The following is a 24,017-nucleotide window of genomic DNA, read 5'->3' as shown; positions in this document are numbered from 1 at the left end:
TTTTTTATTTGTTTATTTTTAATAATATTTTTTATTTTACTATTTTATTTCATTTTTCATTCTTTTTTTTTTTTTCCTCCCTTTTCTTCTGAGCTGGGTGGCTGACAGAGTCTTGGTGCTTCAGCTGGGTGTCAGGCCTGAGCCTCTGCTGTGGGAGAGCCATGTTCAGGACATTGATCCACCAGAGACCTCCCAGCCCTATGTAATATCAAACAGCGAAAGCTCTCCCAGAGATCTCCATCTCAACGCTAAGACCCACCTCCACTCAATGACCAGCAAGCTACAGTGCTGGACACTCTATGCAAAACAACTGACAAGACAGGAACACAACCCCACCCATTAGCAGAGAGGTTGCCTAAAATCATAATAAGTTCACAGACATCCCAAAACACACCACCAGATGTGGACCTGCCCACCAGAAAGACAAGATCCAGCCTCATCCACCAGAACACAGGCACCAGTCCCCTCCACCTACACAACCCACTGAACAAACCTTACCCACTGGGGGCAGACACCAAAACCAAAGGGAACTACAAACCTGCAGCCTGAGAAAAGGAGACCCCAAACACAGTAAGTTAAGCAAAATGAGAAGACAGAGAAATACACAGCAGATGAAGGAGCAAGGTAAAAACCCACCAGACCAAACAAATGAAGAGGAAATAGGCAGTCTACGTGAAAAAGAATTCAGAGTAATGACAGTAAAGATGGTCCAAAATCTTGGAAATAGAATGGAGAAAATACAAGAAACGTTTAATAAGGACCTAGAAGAAATAAACAATGATGACCAACACAATAAATGAAATTAAAATTTCTCTACAAGGAAACAATAGCAGAATAACTGAAGCATAAGAACGGATACGTGACTTGGAAGATAAAATAGTGGAAATAACTAGTGCAGAGCAGAATAAAGAAAAAAGAGTAAAAAAAATTGAGGACAGTCTCAGAGACCTCTGGTAAAACATTAAACGCACCAACATTTGAATTATAGAGGTCCCAGAAGAAGAAGAGAAAAAGAAAGGGACTGAGAAAATATTTGAAGAGATTATAGTTGAAAACTTCCCTAATATGAGAAAGGAAATAGTCAATCAAGTCCAGGAAGCACACAGAGTGCCAGACAGGATAAATCCAAGGAGAAACATGCCAAGACACATATTAATCAAACTATCAAAAAAAGAAAAAATATTAAAAGCAGAAAGGGAAAAACAACAAATAACATACAAGGGAATCCCCATAAGGTTAACAGCTGATCTTTCAGCAGAAACTCTGCAAGCCAGAAGGAAGTGGCAGGACAAATTTTAAGTGATGAGAAAGAAAAACCTACAATCAAGATCACTCTACCCGGCAAGGATCTCATTCAGATTCGACAGAGAAATTAAAACCTTTACAGACAAGAAAAAGTTAAGAAAATTCCACACCACCAAACTAGCTTTACAACAAATGCTAAAGGAACTTCTCTAGGCAGGAAACATAAGACGAGGAAAAGACCTACAATAACAAATCCAAACCAATTAAGAAACTGGTAATAGGAACACACATATCAATAACTGCCTTAAATGTAAATGGATTAAATGCTCCAACCAAAAGACACAAGCTCGCTGAATGGAAACAAAAACAAGACCATATATGTGCTGTCTACAAGACACCCACTTCAGACCTAGGGACACATACAGACTGAAAGTGAGGGGATGGAAAAAGATATTCCACGCAAATGGAAATCAAAAGAAAGCTGGAGTAGCAATTCTCATATCAGACATAATACACTTTAAAATAAAGACGATTACAAGAGACAAAGAAGGACACTACATAATGATCAAGGGATCAATCCAAGAAGAAGATAAAACAATTGTAAATATTTATGCACCCAACATAGGAGCACCTCAATACTTAAGGCAAATGCTAACAGCCATAAAAGAGGAAATACACAGTAACACAATCATAGTAGGGGACTTTAACACCTCGCTTTCACCAATGGACAGATCAACCAAAATGAAAATAAATAAGGAAACACAAGCTTTAAATGATACATTAAACAAGATGGACGTAATTGATATTTATAGGACATTCCATCCAAAAACAACAGAATACACTTGCTTCTCAAGTGCTCATGGAACATTCTCCAGGGTAGATCATAGCTTGGGTCACAAATTAAGCCTTGGTAAATTTAAAAAAACTGAAATCATATCAAGTATCTTTTCCGACCACAACGCTATGAAACTAGGTATCAATTACAGGAAAAAAATGTGTATAAACTACAAACACATGGAGGTTAAACAATACACTACTAAATAACCAAGAGATCACTGAAGAAATCAAAGAGGAAATCGAAAAATACCTAGGAACAAATCACAATGAAAACACAACAACCCAAAACCTATGGGATACAGCAAAAGTAGTTCTAAGACAGAAGTTTATAGCAATATAATCCTACCTCAAGAAACAAGAAACATCTCAAGTAAACAACCTAATCTTACACCTAAAGCAATTAAAGAAAGAACAAAAAAAACACAGTTAGCAGAAGAAAAGAAATCATAAAGATCAGATCAGAAATAAATGTAAAAGAAATGAAGGAAACAATAGCTAAGATCAATAAAACTAAAAGCTGGTTCTTTGAGAAGATAAACAAAATTGATAAACCACTAGCCAGACTCATCAAGAAAAAAAGGGAGAAGACTCAAATCAATAGAATTAGAAATGAAAACGGAGAAGTAACAACTGACACTGCAGAAATACAAAGGATCATGAGAGATTACTACAAGCAACTCTATGCCAATAAAATGCACAACCTGGAAGAAATGTACAAATTCTTAGAAAAGCACAACTTCCCAAGACTGAACCCGGAAGAAACAGAACATATAAACAGACCAATCACAAGCACTGAAATTGAAACTGTGATTAAAAATCTTCCAACAAACAAAAGCCCAGGACCAGATGGCTTCACAGGCGAACTCTATCAAACATTTAGAGAAGAGCTAACACCTATGCTTCTCAAACTCTTCCAAAATATAGCAGAGGGAGGAACACTCCCAAACTCATTCTACGAGACCACCATCACCCTGATACCAAAACTAGACAAAGGTGTCACAAAGAAAGAAAACTACAGGCCAATATCACTCATGAACATATATGCAAAAATCCTCAACAAAATACTAGCAAACAGAATCCAACAACACATTAAAAGGATCATATACCATGATCAAGTGGGGTTTATCCCAGGAATGCAAGGATTCTTCAACATACACAAATCAATCAATGTGATAAACCATATTAACAAATTGAAGGAGAAAAACCATATGAGCATCTCAATAGATACAGAAAAAGCTTTTGACAAAATTCAACACCCACTTATGATAAAAACCCTCCAGAAAGCGGGCACAGAGGGCACCCACCTCAACATAATAAAGGCCACATACGACCAACCCACAGCGAACATCATTCCCAATGGTGAAAAACTGAAAGCATGTCCTGTAAGATCAGGAACAAGACAATGATGTCCACTCTCACCACTATCATTCAACATAGTTTTGCAAGTCCTAGCCACGGCAATCAGAGAAGGAAAAGAAATAAAAGGAATACAAATTGGAAAAGAAGAAGTAAAACTGTCACTATTTGCAGATGACATGATATTATACATAGATAATCCTAAAGGTGCCACCAGAAAACTACTAGAGCTAATCAATGAATTTGGTAAAGTAGCAGGATACAAAATGAATGCACAGAAATCTCTTACATTCCTATACACTAATGATGAAAAATCTAAAAGAGAAATTAAGGAAACACTCCCATTTACCACTACAACAAAAAGTATAAAATACCTAGGAATAAACCTACCTAAGGAAACAAAAGACCTGTATGCAGAAAACTATAAGTCACTGATGAAAGAAATTAAAGAGGATACAAACAGATGGAGAGATATACCATGTTTTTGGATTGGAAGAATCAACATTGTGAAAATGACTATACGACCCAAAGCAATCTACAGATTCCGTGCAACCCCTATCAAACTACCAATGGCATTTTTCCTAGAACTAGAACAAAAAATTTCACAATTTGTATGGAAACACAAAAGACCCTAAATAGCCAAAGCAATCTTGAGAAAGAAAAATGGAGCTGGAGGAATCAGGTTCCCTGACTTCAGACTATACCACAAATCTACAGTAATCAAGACAGTATGATACTGGCACAAAAACAGAAATATAGATCAATGGGACAGGATAGAAAGCCCAGAGATGAACCCACACACATATGGTCACCTTATCTTTGATAAAGGAGGCAAGAATATACAATGGAGAAAAGACAGCCTCTTCACTAAGTGGTGCTGGGAAAACTGGACAGCTACATGTAAAAGAATGAAATTAGAACATTCCATAACAACATACACAAAAATAAACACAAAATGGATTAAAGGCCTAAATGTAAGGCCAGACACTATAAAACTCTTAAAGGACAACACAGGCAGAACACTCTATGACATACATCCCAGCAAGATCCTTTTTGACCCACCTCCTAGAGAAATGGAGATAAAAACAAAAGTAAACAAATGGGACCTAATGAAACTTAAAAGTTTTTGCACAGCAAAGGAAACCATAAACAAGACGAAAAGACAACCCTCAGAATGGGAGAAAATATTTGCAAATGAAGCTACTGACAAAGGATTAATCTCCAAAATATACAGGTAGCTCTCGCAGCTCAATATCAAAAAAACAAACAACCCAATCCGAAAATGGGCAGAAGATCTAAACAGACATTTCTCCAAAGAAGATATACAGATTGCCAACAAACACATGAAACACATTAGCTCAACATCACTAATCATTAGAGAAATGCAAATCAAAACTACAATGAGGTATCACCTCACACCAGTCAGAATGGCCATCATTAAAAAATTTACAAGCAATAAATTTTGGAGAGGGTGTGGAGAAAAGGGAACCCCTTGCACTGTTAGGGAATGTAAATTGATACAGCCACTATGGAGAACAGTATGGAGGTTCCTTAAAAAACTAAAAATAGAACTACCATACGATCCAGCAAACCCACTACTGGGCATATACCCTGAGAAAACCATAATTCAAAAAGAGTCATGTACCACAATGTTCACTGCAGCTCTATTTACAATAGCCAGGACATGGAAGCAACCTCAGTGTCCATCGACAGATGAATGGATAAAGAAGATGTGGCACATATAAACAATGGAATATTACTCAGCCATAAAAAGAAATGAAATTGAGTTATTTGTAGTGAGGTGGATGGACCTAGAGTTGTTATACAGAGTGAAGTAAGTCAGAAAGAGACAAATACCGCATGCATATAGAATCTAAAAAAAGAAAAAAATGTCATGAAGAACCTAAGGGCAAGACAGGAATAAAGACGCAGACCTACCAGAGAATGGACTTGAGGATATGGGGAGGGGGACGGGTGAGCTGGGACAAAGTGAGAGAGTGGCATGGATACATATACACTACCAAATGTAAAACAGATAGCTAGTGGGAAGCAGCCACATAGCACAGGGAGATCAGCTCGGTGCCTTGTGTCCACCTAGAGGGGTGGGATAGGGAGGGTGGGAGGGAGACGCAAGAGGGAGGGGATATGGGGATATATGTGTATTTATAGCTGATTCACTTTGCTATATATAGCAGCAACTAACACACCAATGTAAAACAATTATACTCCAATAAAGATGTTGAAAGAAAAGGAAGGAAGGGAGGGAGGGAGGAAGGAAGGAAGGAAGGAAGGAAAAAAGAGTAAAACTGTGTCAATTTACACCTAATATGACTGGATACTCAGAAAATCCAAGAGAATCAACTGAAAAATAATTATAAACAAGAATCAGATGGAACAAGAGAATTCAATGAAAACACAAAGGCCTAGAATAGAGACAACATCTTCAAAAAAGAAGTACAAAGTTGGAAGATCAAGTCTGTCTGATTTCAATCTTTACTATAAACAAAGGTAGTCAAGACAGTACTACCACAAAGACAGATAAAAAAGATCAAGGGCATAGAACAGAGCATCTAGCAATAGTCCCACACATACATAACAACTTATTTTTTATAAACATGCAAAAGAAATTCAATGAAAAAAGGACCATCTCTTCAATACTTGGTGCAGAAACAATTGGATATCCATATGCAAAACAAACAAACAAAAACCTATCAACAGGCTAAAAACAACCCAAATGACTATGGATTAAGTAAATTATGGTACACTGATAAGATGGAAATCTGTGCATCTATTTAAAAGATTGAAGGAGATCTCCATGTACCAAAACTGGGGCAAGGGGACACAAAATAAATTAAGTAAAAAAAAGCAAGTACAGAAAAGGGCGTTAAGAATCACCTCTTGGGTAAGGATGGTGAGAATATAAATAATTGTATTGCTTGCACATGGATAAAGAAATTCTGATGGATACAATAAATGCTAATAGCAGTGGTTACTCTTCTGAGATGATGATAAATATCTGTTGTCTGTCTGACTTTTAAAATTTTGTTAACCACATTTAATCTATTCAAATAATTCTTTTTTAATTGGCCTTCAAACTGGAAATGCAAATAAATTGTAATTTAAGAAACTGCTACTTCTTATTACTATTTAGGATGCTGTATTCTAACACCCATTTATGTATATTAAGTTAAAAATTAAACAACTCATTATCCCTTCACTAGTTTGACGGATCAAATTCAACAAAATGGAGAGGTTGTTTATAGAGCTATGCTAATAAACTCCTAAAATCAAAGTTATCTTCAAGTTTTTATAGACAGAAATGAAATTCTACTGTTTTCTACCCAAAGGTATGCATTTTTCAGAGTTGTAAATTTTGTTAAAAACCACATAAAAACTAGGCTTTCTCATAAAAATGATACGTACTTCCCTGACAAATGCTGCATCATTCGTAACACCACTATTTTACAATTCCCAGTAGCAAACATAAAAATAATAAGCAACTCTAGAGCAATAACCTGTCAATCGTAGCTACTATTCTATAACTTGGTGTTACTACAGTCTTACCCTTTAGACCAACTCTGCTGCAAAATGTGCTTTCCCTCTGTATTCTACAACTTTACACTTTGGTAAGAGAAATTGAGGACAAAAAATAACAGTAAAAACTGAAAAGGAGGGAAGAGGAAACTTATATGTAAAATTCCAGATAATGGAACTGCTTGAAAAAAAAGAAATTCCTATGATGATTTCAAAGCGTGGTTATATAAGCTAAGTAGAAAGGAGAAAAATTAGAGCATCGTTTTTTCTAGTGAAAAACTACATGAAAAGTTGGTCAACATAACTATATACTTCAGATCCCTAAAGAACTATTTTCTAAGCATTTCTAAGCAGCACTGATTTTGACTAATAAAACTACACTGAGACACATTTTCTTAAATGCTGAACTTTGAATTATGGCAGCACAAGCTGTCAAAATACATTTAAAAAAAAACGAATGCAAACTGAAACAATTTGGCTTCTGACCAACTTTTACAATGAATTAAAAATTTAGAAAGGTGTGGCCCATGTTAAGTGTTAATGTTATCCCTACCCTACCGACTGGGCAGGGCACAGAAGTGTATGGCTCTTTCAGGCAACCCTATAATATTCCTGCTGACAAAACAGACACAAAAGCAGTGAACTGTGGGAAGGCCATGGCACCAGAAGTCAACCAACAGTCCCATGCCAAGCAGGCATTATGCACAATAAGTGAAAGTAGAATGATAACTTTGTATTTGTTGAGAAGAAAAGATAGGCATTCAACAGTGCTGAGATTATTGCTAATATTACATCCAAGGGCTAATACCAAATTGAGTGGACTTGAGTAGAAGCAGTTAAAATACAACAAAAACTTACATCATCTAACATGTGAGATTATATTAGAAAAAATTTTAAAACATTTAATTGCTTACACTGCTATTATTTCCTATATTATTCTATCATAACCACCTCTCCTCCAAAACATAATAACTCCATGGTGCATCTTTACTGTCAAATACTATGCGGCAGTTATAAATCTCTTTGCATGTCATGGAAATATTTCCAAGTTACACTGTTAAGTGAAATAAGTCTCGGGTTTTCAGTGTCAAAACAACAAAAATAAATAACAAAAGAAAACCTTCCACATGTATGTATATATATATGTAAATTAATTTTTAAAATAAGACTACATAGTAAACACTGTTGACCTTCAGAAGGCTTAACAGGTGATTTTCACTCTATATAATTCTATCCTGTTTACAGCTTTTAAAAAAACATAATATGAACCAATAGCCATGAATCACAAACTATTATAAGAAACAAGGGGGACTTGCCTGGTGGTCCAGGGGTTAAGACTCCGTGCTCCCAATACAGGGGGCCCGGGTTCAATCCCTGGTCAGGGAACTAGATTCCACATGCCCCAACTAAGAGCCCACGTGCCACAAGTAAAGATCCCGAACACCACAACGAAGACCCTGCAGGCGGCAACAAAGATCCCGCATTCCGCAACTAAGACCTGGCACAGTCAAATAAATAAATATTTTTTAAAAAAGAAAAAAAGAAAAGAAAACAAGGAAGTAACCTAAGTTTCTGTCACTGAGAATCTTACTAAAATAAAATAGGTAAACAACAAGGACCTACAGTATAGCACAGGGCACTATATTCAATACCATGTAATAAGCTATAATGGAAAAGAATCTGAGAAAGAAAAAAAATATATATATATATATATATGTATATATATATGAACTACTTTGCTGTACACCAGAAACTAACACAACATTGTAAATCAACTATACTTCAATTTAAAAAAAAAAAAAGAATCTTGCTAAAGAGCAGACTTGGGAATTATATATGTTTGTCAATATAGTGCTATATTCAATTCAAGTAATTTCTGGAAAAATCAAGGCAAGTGGGTCTCAAAATGTCATTCATATTCCTTTTCCAAGATGAGTTTTGTTACACTGCAAGTATTAATTGGAAAACTTTACCTTTCTTGAAGCATGGATGTCAAAAAATGGCTTATTTCTGACTCTAAATGGTTCCTGTGTTTTGTCAATGAGCCCCGTCTTCATTTTTTCATGTCGAGGATTTATTATTTCTCGTTCTATACACTGCAGACGAATATTAAAATCACAATCTCCAACCGGCTGTGCCTGAATTAAACAAGACAATTATTTAAATTTCAACACTAAAAACTATTTTATCAGCATAATTATCAGGCTGATACACTATACATAGCAGTCTATATAAACAGCATCCTTTGGAGTTGCCCAGTGTATAGCCTGAACAACCACAAGTGCCAGCCCTGATGATTAATTTGACTAATGACAGAAGCATACCTAAACATGCAAATGCACACACATACAGTTACTTATTTTAATTATAAATATATAAAAGAGTATGGGAAAATGGTATAAATCTTCTCAAATATAAATTGATCCAAAGTTTTCACATCTGAATTAAAGTATTAATATACTCACTAATCATTTTTATTGTTTACATGAATTAGTAAAACCTGTGTAAAACTAAAATCCACAGTCAGGAAAGTACAAGCAAACAACACACCAAAATAGGCAAAAAAGTCACCTATAATGTTTTTTGTTGTTTAAAGTGCTAACACTTTACAGCCTTCAAGAAGTAGAAGATATTTATTAAGCAAATACATTCTCAACTCTGAAAACTAATACAGAAAAGGTTTATATGATATATTCAAAAACAAAAGTTTTCTTCTTCCCCCATATGTATATATACAGTATATATATTATGGTATATATATATGGTTTGAACCATGAAATAAAAAGCACATGTACACTTTTGTATAAGCTGAGGGTAGGGGCTTGTCCTCTCCTAATGGTATATACAAATACAGCTATAACATATCACCTGGGTGACAGCAGTGGTCCGGATTAGCAGCATCACCTCAATGGTATATCAAGTACCCTTTTCTTTATTCTGCAATTGGACACACTTCCAGGCATTTTTCCCATCTTTTCTGCCTTCTTTCACTTCTCTAATCTATATCACTCAACCTAACATTTTACCCAACCTACTGTTTACAAAGGGGTGGCAACACTTGCTTAATCTGTGAACATTAAATACACCTCAAGGATGACTTTTTCTCAACTTTGGAAGGATGACAATTTTGATACTCAGCAAAGAATATGGAGCAAGACAAGTGAGCAAGAGCTAGGTATAAGGTAGAATATATTCCTTTACATAAAGGCATACGACTGTTTGTAAAGGTTATTTACTGAAGAAATGCTAGTTAGTAAATAACCACACAGTCCATGTGCAAACTTTTCCATGTCACCTATGTCATCAACAAGGTTGAAAAACCTAAAATGTCAGGCTTATTTATTAGATGAATTGAGACCCTGATAAAATTAAAATGAAACAAGCAAGTCCTCTTTTTAAGAAATAAAATTAAAAGCCTAAAAATTGTTTAAAAAACTTGTAAGTAGTCTAAATTCCCTCCTAGATACTCTTCACTTTAAAATTCACCAAAACAACTAGAATAGATTGAAATCAAGTTCACCTTCAAATCTGTGTTGCCTATCATAAAGGAAGCTCCTGATAGATAGGTGTTGAATCGTTGAGAATAGACTACAGGAAGCGCTCAATAACTATTGACTAACTGGTCTCCCTGTTTTGAGTTCTTTCTCACTTCAAAACACTATCCACGATGCCAGTGGAGTTATCCTCCAAAGCAATAAAAATAAGATCATATCATTACCGTAACTAAAACCCTTCAGTAGTGTCCTATTATATACAGAACAAAGAACTAAGCTAAAATGTCTTATTCAGGTGATCTGGTCTCCTACCCACAAATCCATTCTCATTTCCTGCTATGTCTCACATCTCACCATACATCAAGTACACTAAAAACCATCTAATGCTCCTGACTTCTAAGGCTCACTCCTTCAAAATTAATCTGTATCACTTTCTCTGTCTACAACTCCACACTTCAAATAACTCAAGTATACCCAGGGTAAGCTGGAATATTCTCACCTCTCTGGTACCTCTCATATATTTCTATATCTCCCATATATCTTTGACATTATACTTATGATACCATTATAATATTTCTTTATATTTATATCCCCATTCATAACACCACTGGTCTGCAAATTTCTTTTTCTTTTGTTTCTTTTGACCGTACAGCATGTGGGATCTCAGTTCGCCGACCGGGAATCAAACCCATGCCCCCTGAAGTGGAAGCGTGGAGTCCTAACCACTGGACCGCCAGGGAAGTCCCTGCAAGTTTCTTTTGATTTTGTATCCAATCTAAACACATATCCGAACAACTGTGTATAATATATACATATTAATTTTTAATAAATTGCATACATGCACAACTGTATGTTATAAAACAGACAAAAATTGAATAATAGATTAAGAATAAACAGGAGTTCTCCGATTTTCTTTCCAAATCCCAATGAACTGTTATAGAAGTAGCCTCCTTTGAAGGTCAGGGCACTAAATTATAAACTCCCTGGAAGGCAAGAAATTATGTCCTATTCTTCTGGGCATACTCAATACCTAGACTAATACTTGACATATAAAAAATTATCAATGAAATTCTTGCTGTACAAAATAATAAACTAAGGAACTGAAAAGTTTCAAACAATTATTTCAAAAAAATTTTTTCTAAGGGTGACCTTGATTTCATAATTCAAAATAAACAAAATGGTTAAACATCAATGAAACCTCCACAGTATATTAAAGAATTAAATATATGACACTTTCAATTATAAATATATTCTATTATCAGAAATGTGAAAAACTGTGACTTAAAAACCCAATGAATTAGTCACTCCCTCTTGCGAGAGCACCGGAATCACAAGTAACTGCTGAAGAATAATCAACAGGAAGACACTGGAACTCACCAAAAAAGATACCCCACATCCAAAGACAAAGGAGAAGACACAATGAGATGGTAGGAGGGGCACAATCATAATAAAATCAAATCCCATATCTGCTGGGTGGGTGACTCACAAACTGGAGAACACTTATACCACAGAAGTCCACCCACTGGAGTGAAGGTTCTGAGCCCCACGTCTGGCTTCCCAACCTGGGGGTCTGGCAATGGGAGGAGGAATTCCTAGAGAATCAGACTTTGAAGCCTACTGGGAATAGATTGTAGGATTTCGACAGGACTAGGAGAAACAGAGACTCCACTCTTGGAGGGCACACACAAAGTAGTGTACGCATCAGGACCCAGGGGAAGGAGCAGTGACCCCATAGGAGACTGAACCAGACCTACCTGCTAGTGTTGGAGGGTCTCCTGCAGAGGCGGGGGGTGGCTGTGGCTCACCGTGGGGACAAGGACACTGGCAGCAGAAGTTCTGGGAAGTACTCCTTGGCATAAGCCCTCCCAGAGTCCGCCATTAGCCCCAACAAAGAGCTGGGTAGGCTCCAGTGTTGGGTCACCTCAGGCAAAACAAGCAACACGAGGGAACCCAGCCCCACCCATCAGCAGACAAGTGGATTAAAGTTTTACTGAGCTCTGCCCACCAGAGCATCACCCAGCTCTACCCACCACCAGTCCCTCCCAACAGGAAATGTGCTCAAGCCTCTTAGATACCCTCATCCACTAGAGGGCAGACTGCAGAAGCAAAAAGAACTACAATCCTGCAGCGTGGAACAAAAAGCACATTCATAGAAAGATAGACAAGATAAAAAGGCAGAGATCTATGTACCAGAAAAAGGACCAAGATAAAACCCCAGAAAAACAACCAAACGAAGTGGAGATAGGCAACCTTCCAGAAAAAGAATTCAGAATAATTATAAGGAAGATGATCCAGGGCCTCGGAAAAAGCATGGAGGCAAAGATCAAGAAGATGCAAGAAATGTTTAACAAAGACCTAGAAGAATTAGAGAACAAACACCTAGAAGAATTAAAGAACAAACAAACAGAGATGAACAAAACAATAACTGAAATGAAAAACACACTAGAAGGAATCAATAGCAGAATAACTGAGGCAGAAGAACAGATAAGTGACCTGGAAGACAGAATGGTGGAATTCACTGCCACAGAACAGAATAAAGAAAAAAGAATGAAAAGAAATGATGACAGCCTAAGAGACCTCTGGGACAACATTAAACACAACAACATTCGCATTACAGGGGTCTCAGAAGGAGAAGAGAGAGAGAAAGGACCCGAGAAAATATATGAAGACATTATAGTCGAAAACTTAAATAACACGGGAAAGGAAATAGCCACCGAAGTCCAGGAAGCCCAGAGAGTCCCAGGCAGGAGAAACCCAAGGAGAAACACACTGAGGCACATAGTAGTCAAATTGGCAAAAAATAAAGACAAAGAAAAATTACTGAAAGCAGCATGGGAAAAACAACAAATAACATACAAGGGAACTCCCACAGCTGATTTCTCAGCAGAAACTCTACAAGGAAGAAGGGAGTGGCATGATATATTTAAAGTGATGAAAGGGAAGAACCTACAACCAAGATTACTCTACTCAGCAAGGATCTCATTCAGATTCGCTGGAGAAATCAAAAGCTTTACAGACAAGCAAAAGCTAAGAGAATTCAGCACCACCAAACCAGCTCTACAACAAATGCTAAAGGAACTTCTCCAACTGGAAAACACAAGAGAAGAAAAGGACCTACAAAAACAAACCCAAAACAATTAAGAAAATGGTCAAAGGAACATATGTATCGATAATTACCTTAAACGTGAATGGATTAAATGCTCCAACCAAAAGACACAAGCTCGCTGAATGGAAACAAAAACAAGACCATATATGTGCTGTCTACAAGAGACCCACTTCAGACCTAGGGGCACATACAGACTGAAAGTGAGGGGATGGAAAATGATATTTCATGCAAATGGAAATCAAAAGAGAGCTGGAGTAGCAATACTCATATCAGATAAAATAGACTTTAGGGCTTCCCTGGTGGCGCAGTGGTTGAGAGTCCGCCTGCCGATGCAGGGGACGTGGGTTCATGCCCCGGTCCGGAAGGATCCCACATGCCGCGGGGCGGCTGGGCCCATAAGCCATGGCCGCTGAGCCTGCGCGTGCGGAGCCTGTGCTCCGCGGCGGGAGAGGCCACAACAGTGAGAGGCCCACGTACCGAAAAAAAAAAAAAAATAGACTTTAAAATAAAGAATGTTACAAGAGACAAGGAAGGACACTACATAATAATCAAAGGATCAAACCAAGAAGAAGATATAACAATTGTAAATATATATGCCCCAACACAGGAGCACCTCAATACATAAGGCAACTGCTAACAGCTATAAAAGAGGAAATTCACAGTAACACAATAATAGTGGGGGACTTTTAACACCCCACTTACACCAATGGACAGATCATCCAAACAGAAAATTAATAAGTAAACACAAGCTTTAAATGACACAAAAGACCAGATACATTTAATTGATATTTATAGGACCTTCCATCCAAAAACAGCAGATTACACTTTCTTCTCAAGTGCACATGGAATATTCTCCAGGATAGATCACATCTTGGGTCACAAATCAAGCCTCAGTAAATTTAAGAAAACTGAAATCACATCAAGCATCTTTTCTGACCACAACGCAATAAGATTAGAAATGAATTACAGGGAAAAAACATTAAAAAACACAAACACATGGAGGCTAAAGAATACATTACTAAATAACCAAGAGATGACTGAAGAAATTAAAGAGGAAACCAAAAAACACCTAGAGACAAATGACAACGAAAACATGACGATCCAAAACCTATAGGATGCAGCAAAAGCAGTTCTAAGAGGGAAGTTTATAGCTATACAAGCCAACCTCAAGAAACAAGAAAAATCTCAAATAAACTATCTAACCTTACACCTAAAGGAACTAGAGAAAGAAGAACATACAAAACCCAAAGTTAGTAGAAGGAAAGAAATCATAAAGGTCAGAAGAAATAAATGAAATAGATACAAAGAAAAAAACAGCAAAGATCAATAAAACTAAAAGCTGGTTCTTTGAGAAGATAAACAAAACTGATAAACCATTCCCCAGCCTCATCAAGAAAAAGAGGGAGAGACTCAAATCAATAAAATTAGAAATGAAAAAGGAGAAGTTGCTACAGACACCACAGAAATATAAAGCATCCTTAGAGACTATTATAAGCAACTCTATGCCAATAAAATGCACAACCTGGAAGAAATGTACAAATTCTTAGACAGCTATAACCTTCCAAGACTGAACCAGGAAGAAACAGAAAATATAAACAGACCAATCACAAGTAATGAAATTGAACCTGTGATTAAAAACCTTCCAAGGAACAAAAGTCCAGGACCAGATGGCTTCACAGGTGAATTCTATCAAACATTTAGAGAAGAGCTAACACCTATCTTTCTCAAACTCTACCAAAATATATCAGAGGGAGGAACACTCCCAAACTCATTCTATGAGGCCACCATCACCCTGATACCAAAACCAGACAAAGATACTACAAAAAAAGAAAATTACAGACCAGTATCACTGATGAATATAGATGCAAAATCCTCAACAAAATACTAGCAAACAGAATCCAACAGCACATTAAAAGGATCACACACCACGATCAAGTGGGGTTTATACCAGGAATGCAAGGATTCATCAACATACACAAATCAATCAATGTGATAAACCATATTAACAAATTGAAGGAGAAAAACCATATGATCATCTCAACAGATACAGAAAAAGCTTTTGACAAAATTCAACACCCACTTATGATAAAAACTCTCCAGAAAGCGGGCATAGAGGGCACCTACCTCAACATAATAAAGGCCATATATGACAAACCCACAGCAAACATCATTCTCAATGGTGAAAAACTGAAAGCATTTCCTCTAAGATCAGGAACAAGACAACGATGTCCACTCTTGCCACTATTATTCAACATAGTTTTGAAAGTCTTAGCCACGGCACAGAGAAGAAAAAGAAATAAAAGGAATCCAAATCGGAAAAGAAGAAGTAAAACTGTCACTATTTGCAGATGACATGATACTATACATAGATAATCCTAAAGGTGCCACCAGAAAACTACTAGAGCTAATCAATGAATTTGGTAAAAAAGTAGCAGGATACAAAATTAATGCACAGAAATCTCTTGCATTCCTATATACTAATAATGAAAAATTTGAAAGAGACATTAAGGAAACACTCCCATTTACCATTGCAACAAAAAGAATAAAATACCTAGGAATAAACCTACCTAGGGAGACAAAAGACCTGTATGCAGAAAACTATAAGACACTGATGAAAGAAATTAAAGATGATACAAACAGATGGAGAGATATACCATATTCTTGGATTGGAAGAATCAATATTGTGAAAATGACTATACTACCCAAAGCAATCTACAGATTCAATGCAATCCCTATTAAATTAACAATGGCATTTTCTACAGAACTAGAACAAACAATTTCACACTTTGTATGAAGACACAAAGACCCCGAATAGCCAAAGCAGTCTTGAGGGGAAAAAACGGAGCTGGAGGAATCAGACTCCCTGAATTCAGACTATACTACAAAGCTACACTAATCAAGACAGTATGGTACTGGCACAAAAACAGAAATATAGATCAGTGGAACAGGATAGAAAGCCCAGAGGTAAACCCACACACCTATGGTCAACTAATCTATGACAAAGGAGGCAAGGATATACAATGGAGAAAAGACAGTCTCTTCAATTAATGGTACTGGGAAAACTGGACAGCTACAGGTAAAAGAATGAAATAAGGAAACTCCCTAACACCACACACAAAAATAAACTCAAAATGGATTAGAGAGACCTAAATGTAAGACTGGACACTATAAAACTCTTAGAGGAAAACACAGGCAGAACACTCTTTGACATAAATCACAGCAAGATCTTTTTTGATCCTCCTTCTAGAGTAATGGTAATAAAAACAAAAATAAACAAATGAGACCTAATGAAACTTAAAAGCTTTTGCAAAGCAAAGGAAACTACAAACAAGATGAGAAGACAACCCTCAGAATGGGAGAATATATTTGCAAATGAATCAATGGACAAAGAATTAATCTCTAAAATATATAAACAACTTATGAATCTCAATATCAAAAAAACAGACAACCCAATCCAAAGTTGGGCAAAAGACCTAAACAGACATTTCTCCAAAGAAGACATACAGATGGCCAAGAAGCACATGAAAAGCTGCTCAACATCACTAATTATTAGAGAAATGCAAATCAAAACTACAGTGAGGTACCTCACACCAGTTAGAATGGGCATCATCAGAAAATCTACAAACAACAAATGCTGGAGAGGCTGTGGAGAAAAGGGAACCCTCTTGCACTGTTGGTGGGTATGTAAATTGATACAGCCACTATGGAGAACAGTATGGAGGTTCCTTAAAAAATTAAAAATAGAATTGCCATATGATCCAGCAATCCCACTACTGGGCATATATCCAGAGAAAACCATAATTGAAAAAGATACATGCACCCCAATGTTCATTGCAGCACTATTTATAATAGTCAGGTCATGGAAGCAACCTAAATGCCCATCAACAGACGAATAGATAAAGAAGATGTGGTACATATATACAATGGAATATTACTCAGCCATAAAAAGGAACGAAACTGGGTCATTTGTAGAGACGTGGATGGATCTAGAGACTGTCATACAGAGTGAAGCAAGTCAGGAAGAGAAAAACAAATATCGTATATTAACGCATATATGTGGAACCTAGAAAAATGGTACAGAGGAACTGGTGTGCAGGGTAGAAATGGAGACACAGATGTAGAGAACAAACGTATGGACACGAAGTGGGGAAAGTGGTGGTCGTGGGGTGTGTGTGTGATGAATTGGGAGATTGGGATTGACATGTATCCACTAATATGTATAAAATGGATGACTAATAAGAACCTGCTGTATAAAAAAATAAATTCAAAAATGCAAAAAAAATTAAAATTTTAAAAATCTATGAAATAAAGCAAAAGGTACTCAATAAATCCTTACTGAATGAATGATTACAGACCAAGAGATGAAAAGCATGAATTAATCATTTTTACAGGAAAATATGGTTGAATCTCCTAAACAAGACACAAAAGCACAAACTTTGAGATATAGTGAGCTGGATTTCATTAAAATGAAAAACTTCTGTGAATCAATAGATATTAATATGGAAAACATATTGTTTGCCACATATATAACTAAGAAAGGATTAGAATCCAGAAAAGATAGCTATTAGAAGATTATTCAAACTTGCAGTTAAATCACAGAAGAAAAATTCAAACAAGTAAAAATAAACATGAAATATGCTTAACTTCATTAGTAATCAGGAAAGCAAATTAAAACAATCCAATTGACAAAGATCTTAAAATCTGATAATACCAACTGTGGTAAAGTGGTACAACTACTTCTGAAGGGAATTTAGCAACACAACAAAAAAGCTGAAGTCGCCAGTTTAATCAGAATCTCCATGATGTAGGGATGAGGGACTGGCTTTTTAAAACGCTTCCTAGATGATTGTATCCCAAGAATGAGAACTATCCTAGAGAAACCTGGACATACACACACAATAAAAAGTATATAAAACTGTTCCATGCAATAGTAGTATAACAGCAAAATATGGAAACCCAAATGTCCATCAAATGGAAAAAAGATAAATTCTGTATATTTATACAATGTAATAAAATACTAATTAAAGTGAGTGAACTAAACCTGTATGTATTAACACAAATAAATATCAACAAATAAGGTGGACCAAATGTTGGGTACCATAGTACAGTAGTACAATGACATTTATATAACAGTAGAAACACTGCAAAAGAATACACCACATATATCTTATAGATCTACACATAGGTAGTAAAGGTATTAAAAACATTCATGGGAATAATAAACATCAAATTCAGGGTAGAATCTGCTTCTGGATAAGATGGTCAAGAATGGAATGAGAGAGGTGTGCACAAGAAACTCCTACTGAATCTGTAATGATTTATTCCTTACTGAAAAGAAAGTGGAGTAAAAATGACAATGTTAAACTTCAACAAATCTGGAGGTCAGTACATAAGTATGCCTTACATTATTCTCTATATATTTGTGCATGCTGAAATTTTTCCTATTTTTTTAAAGAATTAGAAGGCTGTTGTCTCAGGCAAAGCTCCCAGACTAAGAAGTGAACCTGCACTGAACAATATTAAAGTGGAGTTCATTATCAAGAGGCAAAGGAGACAGTGCACCCCCATTCACAAAGAAAAAGGCCAACCCCATCCTTTACATCTCGTTATGGCCCAATGAACATTATTCCAATATCTGTAATGAGAATAAATCAATTCTGGAACACCTTACTTTTGAGGAATATAGTGGTCACAGACAGAACAAAAATAAAACTTGATTTCTGACTGAGTTTCTTAAATTTGAAACTCTGAAATATAGAAATTCAACAAAAAAATGAGATACATACATTGAACATTTCCAGGAAAAAATAATCTGGATAAATGCAATCCTGAATCTTACTACTACAATTTAAAATGTATACCCCTAAAAAAGAACTTTTTAAAAGCCTTGTTATAAATCTTCAAAACCTTATAACTTAACACTTTTAATTCCAGAAGTCTTAATTGCTTTCAGTCTGGTTTGAATACTAAGTGATTATGCAATTTGAATAACACGTCTAGAGGAATGATTACACCTTTTCATGGATATACACTACTGAAAGATATTCTTGCATTTACAGAAGTCATCTTGTACTGCCTAAATAATTTAGTCATTCATACTATAATTAAACATTAACAGGAAAACAGATTCTTGATGAGTCTAACATTGCAGGAAATGGGTAGAGAATATAATTCCTATTTTTTTAATCTATTTACAACAGGCAATTTTATATTTTGTTTTCAAGTTTCCTGCATGTACTCATGAATAACATATTTGTGCCTCCATGTTACACAGTGAACACTCATAGTCAGTTTCTCTGTTTTTTTTTTAAGTGACAGACTAATAAAATTTGGAGACTTTTTAATCGAGTACAGGATAACTAAAATTGAGAATTTTCCATTTTACAAAATGCTGTCTTATTTTATCACAATTAAACTTTTTTCCTTACTCACTTGAAGTTCCTAAAGAATCCAAAGACAAAGAAATGTGCTAAATATTAGGCAATTAAGAGAAAGAAAAGGAGACGTAAAAGTATTAATAAGGTATCAAATGGGTAATTTGAATGAGTCATCATTCTGCTTTCCTACTATCTCTAAGACAGTAGAACTTTTTATTTGTTAAAAACTAATTATTATCTCAGTGACATTTTTATTTTATAAATTATAAAAGGTACTTACATTGAATTTAATTATGTCGTATATCAAGTATCTAGGAACAGCCTGTCCATTTACTCTGTCAATAATCATTTCCTTTAAAGAGAAAAGAAGGTAAGTTTATTCATACTTTAAGAGCAATTTCTTTAGTTTGATTAAAATATAACATTCACACAGAAAGTACATAAATCATAAATATACAACTTGATGAAATTTCAAAGTGAACACACTTCTACACGGATCAAATCAATAGACTGCCAGCACCACAAAAAAACCCACCATGAATTTATTCTGTATTGCAATAAAATCATATGACAATATCGCCTCATTTTTTATATTTGAATTTCTATTCTACATCTTATGTTTGAATTACTAAGCAACTATTAGGATAAAGAAACTACAAATTTTAAATTCTAAATATCAGCAACATTTAAAAAATAAATTTTGCTAAATCATTATTGCTTTAAATTCTGTTGTATGCCAATTGCTTTAATCATAAAATCTATAGGTATAAATGGTGCCCTTATTATAGATAAAATCTCCATGTGCCCACACAGTCTTTCTTGGTTCCGTATCCCTCTACTATGATCAAAGGGAACAGGGCAAGAGAATATGGTATCACATATCACAGCCATTAAGTGAAACGAACTTAAAATCTGCACTCTGACAGAAAAAAGATAAAGGACACTAAAGGATGATTACAGGCATATAATGTAGGATTTTTAAAATTTTTTTTCTGCCATGTCATGCAGCTTGCAGGATCTTAATAATTACCCAAAATATTAATTCTTAATAATAGGTTTTAACCTAAAATTATTATTCTTTCCTCATATTTTTCCTTGGAAACTAAACAGCCTTTTTATTATCTAATTTCATGACAATAACCACACACAACCATCTAAAATTACAAAGAACACACTGATGGAAGACAAATATATTTTCTAGTTTTAAGCAACTATTACCAATTGATTTCTTTCTCAAATATGTATTAGTTAAGCTACAGACATTTATTTATGGTTATCATCTTGAACCCAACAATTGACATAAATCATTTTCATTACTTTAAATTTGTTTACTGAAATATTTTTAAGTACTTGTATCTGAGAATTTTATAAGCCAACAAGGTAGCACCAATAACAGGTTTCAATTAATCTTTTCAAAAATGTGTGGATGGAAATTAAGTGGACTTCCAGGTTCAGAGAGCAGAAATCACAGAATTTCCCTCCCAAATTACCTGATGAAATGAGTAAATACATATCTTCTTCAAACAGTAAAATAAAAAAGAAAGTTTATTATCAGCAAACTAAACAAGTAAAAAGGAATAAACAAACCAGTAAGTTTAAAAACTGATAACCATGGAAACTACCAAAATTCTGGTAAAACAAAAAGGGTTCACCTCCAAGCCCACTAAACTCCCAAAAGCCCTACTTGTAAAATGACAAATCATTGATAACTGTCACTATTACATTAAAATATAGAGAAGGAAACTCGGTGGTTATTCTTGTCTTCTTTTTTCCCTCTTCCGATTAAAAAGTAATTAAAATAGCAGAACACTCCTCCTGTCTGAAATAAAGGCTACGGGACTGCGTGCTGAATTGGAGAAACAATCTGAGCATTACTGGAATAAAATATGGCTCCCAACTCGCTGAAGAAAACATTTACCCACAGTTTTTAAAAGAGAAGAGAACCCAGGGATTCTAACAAAGACCTAGGCTGTGTGGTGGACAAAATATATGAAGAAATGATCTTCAAGGCACTAGACATCCAGCAACAAAGTACAGTAACTCCTAGGAAACAGTAAATAACTATATGAGCCCTACAACTGTCCCAGCTTATTGGTCGAGGAGAGTTTCCAGGCTTCAATGCAGGCAGGGGGAGCCCAGGAGAGCCCAGCAGTCTCCCTGAATTGAGAAAATAGACCAGGCTGTCTAGGGAGACCAATGAGGCTAGAGTTTTCACAGCAGAGGATAGGGTGGGAGAGGGACGTCTTCAGATAGACCCCCATGAATATTCAGCAAAGCAAGCATGTGAGGAAACTACTCAAGGTCAGGCAAAGAAGTACCCAAAAATCTTAAAGAGAACCATACATGTCACTCAACAAGGTTGGGAATAACGCCTGTTCCCACCAGCCAGATTAGAAAGTCTCATAACTCACAGGGCATTGAGTACTCAGAAGGATCTTATCTCAGTAGCGGAGGATAATTATCCCTAAAGACTCCTCACCTAACAAATCTTAAAAACAAGACTCAAAAGGCACAAACTAGTCCCAAGTAAATTAACTGCATCTCAGAACAAAGCTCAAGAATAGTTATAGGAATACAAAAATATTGAGCCCCCAACAAGGTAAAATTCAAAACGTCTGGCAGCCAATCAAAAATTACCAGGTATGCAAAGAGACAAAAATATACAACTCATAAAGAGGAGAAAAAAATCCATCAAAATAGGCCTAAAACTGTGAGCGATGTTAGAGCTAGCAGGCAAGAATATTCTAACAGTATTCCATATATTCAAAAAGGTAAGTAGAGACACAGAAGACTTAAAAAAGACTCAAATTCAATTTCCAGAGGTGAAAACTACAATGTCTGAGGTGAAAAATACTGTGGTTGGGATGAACAGTGGTTTAGATGCTGGAGAAGGAGAGATTCATGAACGTGAAGACAAATCAATACAAACTATCCAAAACGAAACAGAAAAGTTTGTTGTTGTTTTAATGAAAGAACATTAGTAATTAAATTTTCAACAGGTGGAAGGGTAGAAATGCACAAAAACATTCTACTTTTGATGAAAATTGTAAACCCACAGAAAAAAGATGCTGAATCCTTTATTATGGGCCCTACGAAAAAAAACCCAAAATCTGCATGTTTGACTTTCCTATCCTCTGTACTTCTCCATATTCCATTGCCTTTATCTGAAGTTCCCAGGCATCCACTCTTCTGCCTACCCATTTAATATTTCCTGAGCCCAAACTATACTCTATGCTCTAAGTGCTGGAGACATTAAGCACCCAGTCCCTAGCTTCAAGGGGCTCAGAGTAATAGAAAGAGAGGAAAATATATAAGTAGCTAGGTCGAAGGAAGAGCTACAGTTTTAATGACAGATGGCCATACAGAGAGAATGACCATGTAGCTGTCTGTCTAAACCAGGATACTTTTGAGAGTGAGAGATGGCTATTAATAACTATACTAAGACAACAAGTATACACCTTTACTATTCCAGTCAATAAGGGCACATTGTATAAACATAAGGAGAAGGAGTGGTTATTTCTACCTGAAGAGTAAGACAAAGGTTTGATAATAAGGTGAGAAACCCATTAGCTGAATCCTGAAAGATGTGGTGGATATCTTCTAGCAGGACGGTGGACACGCCAAATGGTATTTAAAAGGCATGGAGAAGGTGGTAAACTCTCCAAAGCTCAGTAATAGGTGGGACTTATGCTTTCAAGGGCTCACAGTCAAAGATGATGTTAAATGCTTAGGCGCGGCCCAGATATAAGGAATATTACATTACGTACTTTGGCTTTCATGCTTTAAGCAATGGAGAACCACTGAAGGGGTGTTTTGGGTTTTTTTAATATAAATTTGTTTTATTTATTTATTTTTGGCTGCGTTGGGTCTTCGTTGCTGCACGCGGGCTTTCTCTAGCTGCGGTGAGCGGGGGCTACTCTTTGTTGTGGTGTGCAGGCTTCTCATTGTGGTGGCTTCTCTTGTTGCAGAGCACGGGCTCTAGGCACATGGGCTTCAGTAGTTGTGGCTCACAGTCTCAGTAGTTGTGGCTCTCATGCTCTAGAGCGCAGGCTCAGTAGTTGTGGTGCA

At 36.0% G+C, this 24,017-nt stretch overlaps 1 protein-coding gene across 7 annotated transcripts in view; it reads right to left on the bottom strand.

The window, feature by feature from the left end:
* RNGTT (RNA guanylyltransferase and 5'-phosphatase) overlaps nucleotides 1-24,017 on the bottom strand; it is a 246,728-nt gene that overhangs the window by 156,496 nt on the left and 66,215 nt on the right. For all 7 annotated transcript variants that reach the window (XR_004480632.2, XM_033418832.2, XM_004264827.4 and 4 more), the window contains 2 exons: nucleotides 20,230-20,301; nucleotides 8,946-9,110 (listed from right to left, as the gene is read on the bottom strand). Coding sequence is in view for 6 of the 7 variants with exons in the window: in XM_033418832.2 (XP_033274723.1) it covers nucleotides 8,946-9,110; nucleotides 20,230-20,301 (237 nt within the window). In the remaining variant the exon portion in view is untranslated. The remainder of the gene's footprint in view (nucleotides 1-8,945; nucleotides 9,111-20,229; nucleotides 20,302-24,017) is intronic.

This window comes from Orcinus orca, chromosome 12, assembly GCF_937001465.1.
Source record: "Orcinus orca chromosome 12, mOrcOrc1.1, whole genome shotgun sequence".
NCBI classification, from domain to species: Eukaryota; Metazoa; Chordata; class Mammalia; order Artiodactyla; family Delphinidae; genus Orcinus; species Orcinus orca.
This window is presented reverse-complemented; position numbering and strand designations above follow the sequence as displayed.